Source organism: Lutra lutra, chromosome 2 (assembly GCF_902655055.1).
Source record: "Lutra lutra chromosome 2, mLutLut1.2, whole genome shotgun sequence".
Classification (NCBI taxonomy): Eukaryota; Metazoa; Chordata; class Mammalia; order Carnivora; family Mustelidae; genus Lutra; species Lutra lutra.
Genome location: NC_062279.1, coordinates 71077795 through 71091290, shown reverse-complemented (window position 1 = coordinate 71091290; position 13496 = coordinate 71077795). Strand labels below are relative to the sequence as shown.

General features: G+C 32.7%; 1 protein-coding gene across 2 annotated transcripts in view; it reads right to left on the bottom strand.

Moving 5' to 3' along the window:
• The window catches only part of DDX60 (DExD/H-box helicase 60), a 119486-nt gene that overhangs the window by 89884 nt on the left and 16106 nt on the right, over positions 1-13496 (bottom strand). For both annotated transcript variants that reach the window (XM_047717724.1, XM_047717723.1), the window contains exons 7-8: positions 6480-6641; positions 4524-4682 (exon numbers count right to left, since the gene is read on the bottom strand). In XM_047717724.1, coding sequence (XP_047573680.1) covers positions 4524-4682; positions 6480-6641 — 321 coding nt within the window. The remainder of the gene's footprint in view (positions 1-4523; positions 4683-6479; positions 6642-13496) is intronic.

Below are 13496 nucleotides of genomic sequence, written 5' to 3'. Positions count from 1 at the left end.
AAAAATGTTTATTTTCAGTTATAAACCTGGATGACATGCCATACTCCTATGCCTTAGCTGGGATTTAGCACCAGTAGAAATAACATATCTTCACATTACATTGCAAGTGCTACAAACATCTAGAGATACTGTTTATATTTACCATACATTGAAAGCATGGTAGTTATAGGACTGTCTAACGTAGTAACAAGTAAACACATATATTACTACATCACAAATGTGTGTTTTTAATATATTTTTTTATGATTTTATTTATTTATCAGATAGAGATCACATGTAGGCAGAGAGGCAGGCAGAGAGAGAGGGGAGAAGCAGGCTCCCTGCTGAACAGAAAGCCCCAGGACACTGGGATCATGACCTGAGCTGAAGGCAGAGACTTTAACCCACTGAGCCACCCAGGTGCCCCCGTTTTTAATATTTTAATAGCTATTTCAATGTAACTGATACCCTTATAATCCTAAATATCTTATTTTATGCATTTATATTATCCTGAGGAAGGGAGAATTCCCTTCATAGAATTCATCAGACAGCCATAGGAGACCCTAGAGGAAATAAAAAGGCAAGAAACCCTAAATGATTCTTCTTGGGTTGTTCTGATACCCTTGTTTGCTGAGAATGAAAAAGTGAGAAGATAGGGACTTGGATGAAATTCTGATTTCATCTGACTCAACTTCAACTAACAGAGTGATCACAAGAAACACCAGCCAGGGAATGCAGAAGTAAGACAGGAAAGAAAAGAAACCAATAAAGGATACATTATCCAGTCCATGACCACTGGGAACAACTGGAACTTAATTTCACTAGGGAATTCTAGGAGACAGTGTAGAATACATTTCACAACTTATATACAAGGAAGCTGGGGTCTTCATCCACCAATTCCTCATCTGTCATTGGTGGAGGGCGTGAGAATTAATACTTCAGCATTTCAGATCAAGCAAATAAATCCTCCAGGTGTGGAGTTGCAGGCATTTATAGGAAGATGAAAAAGTAAGTGAGTGGTAGACTCAGACAAGAAAATATTAAGTGTATGCCACACTCCCTGATGAATAATTCCTTACTCCCACCTGTTGACCCATCCATCTAACTTTGTGTAATGATCATTCACACTTCTTTATTAATCATATCAGGACCTCAGTTCTGGATAGGACCTATCCAATAGAGTTCATTTGGTTTACCTCATGCAACCTTGTTTTCTCGTCTATCATTTTTACCATCTTCTTGTGAAGATACTAAAATCTCTTTTCCTTTTTTCTTTTCCATAAAATTATGTAAATCTACTAATAGCTTTTTTAATAGCCTAAATTATCATGTCCCTTTTTTCCTTTCTTGTGCTTGTAGGCATGTTGTTGAGACTACTAGAAAAAGAAAATCATGCAATAAAACATACTGATGCCACTATAATTGTGTTGTCAAAAACTTCAAATAAACCTTCCAAAGTGCTAGGTAGGACAGAGTGATATATAGTTTACCCCCCATATATACCCCCTATATATATATAGTATAGGGGGTATATAGATATATCTATATCTATATAGATATATATCTAGATATATAGATAGATAGATGATAGATAGATATACTATAGATATATCTAGTATAGGGGGTATATAGATATATCTAGATCGATCTAGATATATCTAGTATAGGGGGTATATATATATATATCTAGTATAGGGGGTATCTAGATATATCTAGATACCCCCTATACTAGATATATATATATATCTAGTATACCCCCCTCAATATAGTTTGACCCCTAAGATCCTTGGTAAATATTTCCCAAATATTTCACCATTCTTAAACTTCTGGGCTTGTTTCCTCACCACAGCATTCAGCATTTGACTTTGATTCCTACTTCATAAAGAACCTTAAACTAGACACAGAAACAAAGTTATCTTACAATTTCCATCACAGCCAATGCCGCACCATTCTTTCTTTATTCTCTCCTATGAGAATGGCAATATCCTTTCCTCTGTATAAGAACACATGCTAGACCCCATCCCCTCTCACCTTACTTTCCCTGATTTTCATCCTATCCTCTCTTTTAATTTAAACATGCTCAGTCTTTGCCATTTTAAAAACATTCCTAATTGACCCACCTTCCTATCACATTTTATCCTGTCACTTTCTTTATTCTCAACTCCTTACATATAAACTTCTCTTCACCTTTATCTTCTCCCTTCCACTCACTACTGAATCCACTCTGCCATAGATTTTTGCTTCTAACATTTCCATTAATATTTCTCTTTTAAAAAAATATTTTTAAATATTTCTCTTAATTACAATAAGCAGTGAGTCCTATGCCATTAAACCCAAAGTACTATTTTCAGTCCTCAACCTCCTATAGTTCTCCATGGCATTTGGTAGTATTAACCCACCTTTTGAAAAGCCCAGTTCCTTTGACCTTCACAATAGTCTATTCTCTAAGCTTTCAACACTATTTATCTAAGTAGCTCCTTCTCAGTGTCCCTTGCCAGCGTCTCAATCTATTCCTAACCATTTTAAATTGGAGGATCTCAGGTCTCTGTCCTATGCCCTCTTGTCTTTCCAAAAATCATTCTATCCACTGCCTTGGCATAAATTAACATCCATTGCCTAGTGATTTCCAAATCTTGATCCCCAATTCATTCCACTCTGTTAAGCTTCAACCAGTATTTCAAATTGCCTACTAGATATCTCCATTTGAGTATTTCACTGGCACCTCAAACTCAGGTTTGAACTTGTGATCTTCCTCCACAACTATACTTCATACAATAGCATCATCCCCACAAATGCTCCAGCCAGAGATTTGAATCACTTGACTTCTCCCTTTCTCTCATGCCCATAGTTAACTTGTTAAATAATTGTTGAAATTGTCTATTGGCATTCATTCTTACTTACCATTTCCTTAGTCCCTAATATAATTAACACTTACATGAACTGAGGTAACAGTCACCTAACTGGTTTCCCTAAATCCAGTTTTGCCACTACAATGCACTCTCTGCATTGCAAGCCAAAGAAAAAAAAATTTTTTTAAATGAAAGTGTCATTCATTTGCATGAAATCATTCAGTTGGTTCTCATTGTGCTTATGATCAAGTTAAATCTCCATTCTCTTTACAGGATCAATACTGTCCTTCCTATATGATTTGTCTCTTACCCATCTCTTCAGCTTTATCACTTTCCCATATTCTTTATATTCCAGTTACACAAGTTGTGTTCCAGTTCCTTGATCATGCCATTCTCGGGGTGATCCCACATGCCGTTTCATCTCCTGTAATCCAGTATCCATCCTCTCTCCAACTTGCAAATCCTTCAAGATTTGCATTGCTTCATTTCTCTTCATCTCTTAAAAGAAGCCGTCCTTTTCTAACTGAATCGAATCTTTTTATTATCAGACTTTAAAGTATCTTATAATTCCTCCTTAATAATAATTTTAAAAATTTAACACTTGTCTTCCTGCAAAATGTAGTTTTATGAAAGTAATGGGGTGATGGGTAAATATATTATTTTTCTCACTGTATCCTCAGTGGCTCTCACAATGTACATACATTAGATAAATATTTGTGGACTAGCTTACGAATTGATTGGTTCTAAAATACTTTCCTTGAACATTTTGACTGCAAGTATCAAGATTTTTTAAAATTTTGTGTTTAAATTTATCCACTAATCCCACTTCTGAGCATGAAGTCTAAGTCAATATCCCCAAATTAAAGGAAAAGTCTTACACTCAAAGAACCTGGAAAATAGCAGCATTTATAATATAATAATTAAAATCTCTTATTATCTTATAATAGAAGATGGGGTGAGTAAACTGTGGTATACCCATTAAAAAATAGTGGCCATTAAAAAATGAGGTTAACCAAGAGTATGAAAGAAAATTTAAAAATATGTGAAAAGAAAAATATTTATATATATATGTTCATATATAATATAATATATTCCAATGTAATATATGAATTGATTTGAATAGTGGGTCACCACTATTTCTTTTGTTTTTACTATTTTCCTAAAGTCTACAAATTTTCTCTAACTAACATCTATAATGGATAAAAATAACCAATACATTTATACCTTCAATTTCTCTCAAGAGCAGAACAAAATGGTCACAAATCTCTTATAATTAATGACACATAAACCTGATCTTGACCACAATTAGAAGGAAAGTAGGTTTTTTTGGTTTTGTTTTATTCTTAGATTGGATATATATCATGCTGTTTGTTATTACTACCAGAGTTTTTGAAATCAGGAAGAAATTGACTTAGGCCCTTAAATCTTTAAGGTCTCCAAACAGTTGACAATATCCCCTTATAAATGTTTTTCTCTTTTTTTTTAATAGACTCTTTGTCCAGCATGGAGCCCAACATGAGGCTTGAACTCACAACCCTGAGATCATGACCTGAGCCAAGACCAAGTCAGATGCTTAACCAACTGAGCTACCCAGGTGCCCCCTTATGAATCTATTTTTGAAGGTGACTGTGGCTTCTTTATACAAACAATGGAAACAAAAAAATAAATAAATAAACTAATAAGGAGCATATTTACCATTTCTAAGAAAGTGTGAATGTTCTTAGTCCAATGAGAAGTGATGAATCTAGTGCAGGCTCTTTGAGAAAGAGGTAAGTGGAGTAGGAAAACCACACTGAGACAATGCAGTTTACACAAATCTTCCATCTCTTGTAGAGCTAAACAATTACTTTCCACCTGAGTAAAATAAAGAAGGTAAAATAGAGATCAGCAGACTATGAAATTGCATGATACACATGCAACACCACAAAGGTCAGCAGCCACGTTTTGCTTTGTTACATTCTTTATTCAATAAGGCTTTTGAGTTTTTTTTCTTCATACATAAATTTAACTGCATACAAAACACAGATGTCAGGTAAGGAGATGGGGAACTGCCAGCTCAATACTAGTTTACATAGAGAATATTTTTAGTATTTTTAGTTAAGCTTAACTTTACATGAGCTGATCCAACAGTTAATGAAGTTATCTGTTCCTGTGGGAACAGGACTTTGCAAGGATGGAGCCATGCTTTAAATGTCCTATTCTGTCCAAAGCATTGTATTTTAAAAGTTACACTGAATACTATTAGAGTGAAGAAACCAGGACACATCTAAAAGAACTTATCCAATTTAAAAAAAGGGTAAAGAAATGGGTATATTTAACATGATGAGACAAGGACCTCCTAGCCATCTTCAAATGTTTGCAGTGTTGTCAGTGAAACAAAACTATGATTTATTTCGGAGTGCCTCCACAGGGCCAAATAGGGTATAATGCCTAGAAGTTCCAGCAAGAAACACTTGGTTTGGTACCATTTTTGTGATAATAATTTAAAATGTCATATCTAATGACATAAAAGATGTTTTACTAAGAATGTATTCAAGTAGAACTATAATTAACAAAAAAAAAGAATATATTCAAGTAGATATTGGAAAACCAAATATAAATGAAGCTAGGTAAAAGGTAGTAAACCCTATTCATTTCTAAGAATGTACAAAAAGTTACAAAAGGCTTCATTTTACTTTAATAAAAATTCAGGCAAGAATCCCCCAGGAGTCAGATGGTATAACAAAATAGTATGTGTACATGTGTGTGTGTATGTGTGTGCATAGGAACACATATATATAGGGATGACTGTTTAGCAGGCCAGCAAACCCATACTGACCAACAGATTCTTAATGAACTCTATCAACCATAAAGAAGGTTAAGAGCTTTAGTATTTCCTCCAGCTAGGATGGCACTAAGACACTACAGCAAGAATGTTCTTTCTAAAGACAGCTTGGTGTTAACGGAATTTCAACAAGACAGATACAGGTTCAATCGTCATTCCACACCACAATTTAATTAAGGAATGTTACCTGGAGAACCATGAGTGACTGTGGACTCTGAGAAACAAACTGAGGGTTTTAGGGGGCGGGGGGTTGGATGAGTGACCCTGGTGATGGGTATTAAGGAGGGCATATATTGCATGGAGTGCTGTATTGCACTGGGTGTTATACATAAACAATGAATCTTGGAACACTACATCAAAAAGTAATGATGTACTGTATGGAGACTAACATAACACAATTAAAAAAAAATGTTACCTGGACTTTCTGAAACTCAGGTGTTTCCATATGTGAAATGCGAATAAATACCTCCCTTAAAATGCTGTTGTGAGAATATAAGACACAAGGCATATAAAGAACACAGAACATTATAATGTAAGCTCTCATCAAGAGCTAATTTCCTTTCTTATTACCCCTTCTTCTAGATGATTGGATAAATTTGACTAAATGTGTACTGGGGGAAACGTCTGTATAGTAAAACACTAAATCATATAACAGCATCATAAATATTTCTGATAAGCAAATTCCAGGTTTTCCATCTTTGGGGAGAAATTTATATAAGTTGGGGAAATAAATAAAGTACCAAATGGAAGAAAAGGTAGATGAAAATCAGTAAAATTTCAAAAGTGGAAAGCAATGGTGTTTCCCAGTAAAGCTACAACAATCACACCTCTTGGATGTTAGTTTTCTCATCAGATGTAGTCTTCTTTCTGTTTTCTAAAAAGTGATGGTACATTCTCAAAGACAATGAGCATGAAGTAACACAAAGAACACGTCGAATGTCAGATCCTTCTGGCCAGAGTTGCTTAAGCTGAGAAATAGTTTCACGTGCCTGTGACAAAAGAAAACTGTAAATGTCAGGATATTTTAAAAATATTTTTATTCATAAGTAATCTCACTAGAAGAAATCATACAAAGATAGGTATGACTACATAAAACTATAAAATTTCTGTTAAAAATGATAAAATTTTAAGATGGGAAGACACATGTTTTAGTAAAATTAAAATGTAACTATGTAAAGAGCTGTAAATTATTGTAAATTATTATAAATCAATAATAAAACATCTTGGCCTTTAATAAGACATGAGCAGATAATTCACAGAAGAAATATAAATATTAACAAAATAGAAAAAATATTTGAACTCTCTAGTAATATGTGAACAATTAAATAGCATATTTTTATTTACAAATTAATAAATATTAGAATATTCTAATGATAACAGCACTGGAAATCAAGTGATGTGTCATTTCTTTTATGCTTTGCTAGAGATAGGTATATTTAGCAACACATATGATTACTATTAAATATATTGATACATTGTGACTGTCTATTCAAGTTCTAGGTATCCAGGCTAGGTAAATAACACAAACTGTGCACCAAGATTTATGCACCAAGATGTTCATATAGAATTATTTTTAGAAATCAATTCTCAGATAATTTAGGTGTTTAGCATTAGGGAAATATTATGCATCAAGTAAAAATAAAATATGTGAAGAATTTTCAATGACTCAAATACATGTGGTGTGCAAGAAACACAACTTAAATAAAGTGACTCAGAAGGACTAAAAATAAAGGGTTGGATAAAAGTATACCAGGCAAATGGTGGGGGAGGAGAGAAGAGAGGCTAGCAATTTTTACAGCAGTATAGGGAGAATTCAAGTTCAAAAGCACTAAATGTTAAAAAAAAAAAGAAAGAAGAAAGAAAGAAAGAAAGGGGCATTAAATGTGAAAAAGAAAAGCACTCTTTTATTCTATAAGCCATCCATAATGGCGACAGAACCTTTATGAATGATTCATCTTATATGAATAATTATGCAACATATAATGTCATAACTGACTTTATGATACAAAAATTACAGGAGATTAAAGGAGCTATGTTTATAAACATATTATTAATAACAGAATTTAATACACTACTTTCATTACAAGAGAAATCAAGTAGACAAAAAATAAGATGACTTAAAAGAATAATCAATAGTGTAGATCCTATGAATTAAACTCTGGTGATACAGAATATGTATTCCTCTTAAGTGCCCCCAGCACATCCATAAAAATTGGTCATATGTTAAGTCAAAAAGAAAACATCAGTAACTTCCATAGTGTAGAAACACTACAAACAGCTCTCTGATCAAAATATAATAAAGGTAGAATTTAGTTTCTTTTAAAAAGGCACAAAGACCCTTCAATCTAAAGCCTAAAAACATTTTTTATAAAGCTACTCATAAGTGAAAAGGAAATACAAATACAATTTATAAAAATGATAATAAAAACACTACATATCATAATTTATGGGATAAATTTAAGGAAGTGACCAAAACAAAATTCATTGTATTAAACATATTTAACAATAAATATTAAAGAATAAAAAAATGAGTTTAATTCTCAGCTCCAAAAAGAAAATCTAAAAAAGAAAAACAAACTGGACTAAAGGGAAGTAAAAGAGGTGAAAAATAAAGATAAAAGTTAGCAAAATTAAGAAGAGAAAATTGGTAGATATATCTAATTAATAAATCAGAATTCCAGGGATTTTTTTAAAAACTAAAAAACAGACAATCCACCAGCAAATTTGATCAATAAATAGGAGAAATAAAAAATGAGCAGAATAAAAATGTAAAGAAAAATAACTACTAAAATAGAAACAATTTTTGGGGCGCCTGGGTGGCTCAGTGGGTTAAGCCACTGCCTTCGGCTCAGGTCATGATCTCAGGGTCCTGGGATCGAGCCCCGCATCGGGCTCTCTGCTCAGCAGGAGGCCTGCTTCTGTTCCTCTCTCTCTGCCTGCCTCTCTGCCTACTTGTGATCTCTTTCTGTCAAATAAATAAATAAAATCTTTTAAAAAAAATAGAAACAATTTTTACAAAGTCATATGCCCTACTTTGTAAACTTCTATGCAAATAAATTTGAAATGTAAATAAATGGATAACTTCATTATAAGGATTAATTATAAAAATTGATCCCACTGGAGTTACTAAGCTTAAATAAACCAATTTCTATAGGACAAATAGAGAAAATTAAGAAACTGCCCCACAAAAAATCACCAGTTCCATATGGCTTTATAGAGAAATTCTATTTTAATCTTCAAAAACCACATAATCCCAGTGATCCATAAATTATTTTGGAATACTTAAAAGAAAAAGAAAATATTCTAATCTTTTTTTATGAAGCATCAATGACACTGATACACAACCAAATAATTATAGTGCACAGAAAGAAAACTATAGAAAAGCATCACTCACGCATACTGATGTAAAAATTCTAAACAAAATATTAGCAACCAGAACCCACACCACATCAAGAGAATAATACATGATCAAATGGGATGTATTCCAGGAATAGATTTGCTTCAATATTTAAAAATCTATTATATCAAAATACCATATTAATAAAGCTAATATTTAAAAATCATAATTGTATCTATACTTTCAATACACATTCATGATAAAAACAGTTAAAAAATCCAAGTTGAGGGATACAATCTTAACATCAGAATGAATACACATATATGCCAAAACACTAGAGACATTCCCACTAAAATTAGGAAAAAGGCAAAAATGCTCACTATATCTGCTACTATCCACTACTGTACCAAGTTTGTTACCTAAAGCACCTAAACAAGAAAAGGTAATTTCAGGCATAGGAATGGATAAAGAAGATTTAATACTATCACTGTTCACAGATTATATGATAGTATATGTGGATGACCCCAAAGAATAATTAATTAAAAAATTAAAATACCAATGAGACATCAGCACATAGAATTGACACAAAAATCAATAGACTTCATATGTATAAACAACAAAGGATCAAAGAACACAATAGTAGATAAAATCTTGGAATAAGAGCAAAATTTACTTAATAACAGCAAAACATTTAATGCTTAGGAAGAAAATTTAAAAAGAAATATACAAAACATATAAGAGAAAATTTTTTGACTCACAAAAATAGATTTGAACAAACGTAAAAACACCCCTTCTTCTTGCATGAAATAAGTCAACATTATAAAAATGCCAATTCTCTCCAGTTTAACTTATAAGTTCAATATACTCCAACAAAAATAACAAGATTTTTTTTAACTTAGACAAGTTGATAACAAAAGTTCAGATAGCAAAATAAAAATGCAAAATGAATGTAAGAGAAGAACTATACCTGGAAAACCCAGCTAAACAATACATTAAAAATGTATTGCAGGTAGTATTAAATAGTATTAAATATACTATTATATATTAGTATTAGTATATATAAATATTATATATTTATATAATATATAATATATATAATATAATATAATAATATAATTTTGTTTTTGTTTTTAAGAGCACTTTATTATTGTTCTTAAGGCTACTTTTAAGTATAAAAAAAAGATGGCCTCCCAAACCGTTTTTTTTTCTTCTTCTTCTTCCAGGAAAAACAGGCCACAGAGAATGGTATATTACAGATTTACAAACATGGAGAGAGAATGGTCAGAACGCACTGCGACGGCGTGGCTCTGTGAAGAACTCACTGTGCTCCTCCCGAGGCCAGGGAGTGTGTCCTTTCCCAGTGAAATGTTTGGTTTTCTGCTTCCCTGTGTGCCCGGGGCCCCTCCAGGGGCCCACCTATCCCAAATAGGTCAGTGCCGGGCGCCGACAGGGCACTGCCGGAGGAGCCCGCCCTCCCCAGAGCCCGCCATACATTTTTAATGTATTATAAATACATTAGTATTTATAATAGTATTAAAAATATATAATATTTTATATATTTATATATATAATAAATATATAAAAATCTATATATACTGTAATATATAAAATATTATAAGATATTATAGTATATATAGTTTATATATTATATAAATAGTCTACATTTATATAGAAATAGTATTAAAAATACTATTAAGTCTTTCTAATCAAAAGAGTATAAAATTTGTAAATAAACCAGAGGAACAGAGTGGAAAGTCCAGATTTATTTCCAAAAACATATAGAAATTTAATAAATGTTGCATCTGAAATCACTGAGATAAAAATGGACTTTCTAATAAATGTTACTGAGCATCCCTTTGAAAAAATAAAAATTATATCTATACCTGACACTATCTATAAGAATGAATTACAAATAGATTAGGAATCTAAGTTTTTAAAAATTTTAAGTATAGGAAGAAACCACAGGCAAATCCTCTTTCATGTATGTATGTAGGGCAAGTCTTTCTGACTATGACTCAAAGTCTAGAGGCAACAACACAACAAAAAAATTAATAAATTTGACATTAAAAATTTTAAAAATGTACACAACAAAAAATCATAAACAAAGTAAAAACCAACTGACAAGTTGGAAGAAAATATTCATAATATATATCACAAAGTGCTAATATCTGTAATATAGAGAGAAGACTTAAAATTGAAAGATAAAAAAAGATATAATCCTTCTAGAATGAAAATTAACAAAACCTAAGTAAGCAACATATACATTTATCTTTTTTATGTTTATTATTATTTATTATTCTTAGTCATATTACTTTGCAGAGAGATTTACAACTCTCAAAATACTTTCATTGTCTCCATAAAACTCAACAATTTCAAATCCTTTTAACAAAGAAACAGTTTACAGCATAACATTTTTTTTAATTTTTTTAAAAGATTTTTATTTATTTGTTTGACACAGAAAGAGAGATCATAAGTAGGCAGAGAGGCAGGCAGAGAAAGAGGGGGAAGCAGGCTCTGGCTGAGCAGAGAGCCCGATGCAGGGCTCGATTTCAGGACCCTAGGATCATGCCCAAGCCAAAGGCAGAGGCTTAAACCACTGAGCCACCCAGATGCCCCAGCAGCATAACATTATTAAGTGATGATAATACCTTAACTTTATATATATTTATCATCCTATTTTTTTCTATTTAATTTTATTTTTTCAGTGTTCCAAGATTCATTCTTTTTTGCACCACACCCAGTGCTCCATGCAATACGTGCCCTCTTTAATACCCACCATCAGGCTCACCTAAGCCCCCACACCCCTCCCCTCCAAAACCCTCAGTTTGTTTCTCAGAGTCCAGTCTCTCATGGTTCATCTCTATCTTTTGACTCATTGATTCCATTTTTAAAATCTACTCTGAAGCTATACCTCCAATAATAAAAAAATTGCATATGTTACAAATGATTATTTATTACAGCATTGATTATAATTGCAAAATGTTAAAAGCAAGTATAAATTGCATAATAGAAAACTGGTTAAACAAATTACAGTACATCCACATGAGGGAGTGCTATGCAGCTATATAACATAATGAAGAAGATATCTATAAATTGTTTTAAAATGATTGCTAAATATGCTGTTAAGTATAAAAAGAAAGGTACTGAAAAATATCTATATATATGATCCTTTATTTAAGAAAGAAGATATAAGAAAATACACACATCTGCTTTTTTGTACAAAAAATAATAACAATAATAATACAAGAAAGATAAACCTGAAACTAAAGAGACAAATCACTTACGAAAAGTATTTAGGAAAGGGGTAACTGTAGAGGAGAATGGGATCAGAGCAGCAGGGATAAGAACAAAGTATCGCTTCTTTGAACCTATCTTTTTTTATATCTCTGATTCTTAGAATCATAAGTATGCTTCTTACACCTTTCACATACCCTCCAAAATAAACAGATAATTAAAAACAAACTGTAAATGGGTGGCAGGGACCCAAAGTGAAAAACAAACACTATCCAATGAACCTAACTGTATTAGTAATGAATAACAACCAAACTGAATGGGGCCTGCAAGAAAAGAACTAACCTAAATAACTTTGGAAAGCAGTATTTTATGTATTCTATGACTAAAGATAAAAAGAACTGCACATAAATCCTGTAACCATTTAGTAAATATGTTTCTCACAAGATATGGTTAGCAATCCTAAAACAACTTTATATACATATAGTGCATAATGAGAGCTAAATTTCTCATAAATTGAAGAAAAATTACAAATAAGGAAAGGGGAAGGGTAAAATGAAGCATAGGAAGTTGGATTAAAGTAGAAGTTACTGGTATAAATATGTGATATTTACGATAGATGATAGATTAAAAAACAGACAGGTGGGGGCGCCAGGGTGGCTCAGTGGGTTAAGGCCTTTGGCTCGGGTCATGATCCCAGGGTCCTGGGATCGAGCCCCGCATCGGGCTCTCTGCTCAGCGGGAAGCCTGCTTTCTCCTCTCTCTCTGCCTGCTTCTCTGCCTACTTATGATCGCTATCTGTCAAATGAATAAATAAAATCTTAAAAAAAAAAAAACAGACAGGTGTAGATGCATGGCTTAGCATATATACATATATTTCCTAGCTGTGTCTGCTGAAAAATCCTCATTGCAATGATACCCCAGTAGAAATGAACAAACAGGGGCACCTGGATGACTCAGTCAGTTAAGCATCTGCCTTCGGCTCAGGTCATGATCCCAGAGTTCTGGGATCAAGCACCACATCAGGCTCCCTGCTCAGTGAGGAGCCTGCTTCTCCCTCTCCCTCTCCCTCTGATGCTTCCCCTGTTTGTGCTCTGTGTCAAATAAATAAATTTAAAAATAAAAAAGAAATGAACAAACATATTTCCCAGATCATGGCTTCTAAATAGTTTTCCACAAAAGCAACCAGAACTCCTTGGAGAAGTGGTTGATTTCAAGGTTGAAGCAGAGAAATTAAGAGTTGTGGTTTCAAAAAGTAAAACAGTGCTCAAAAAGA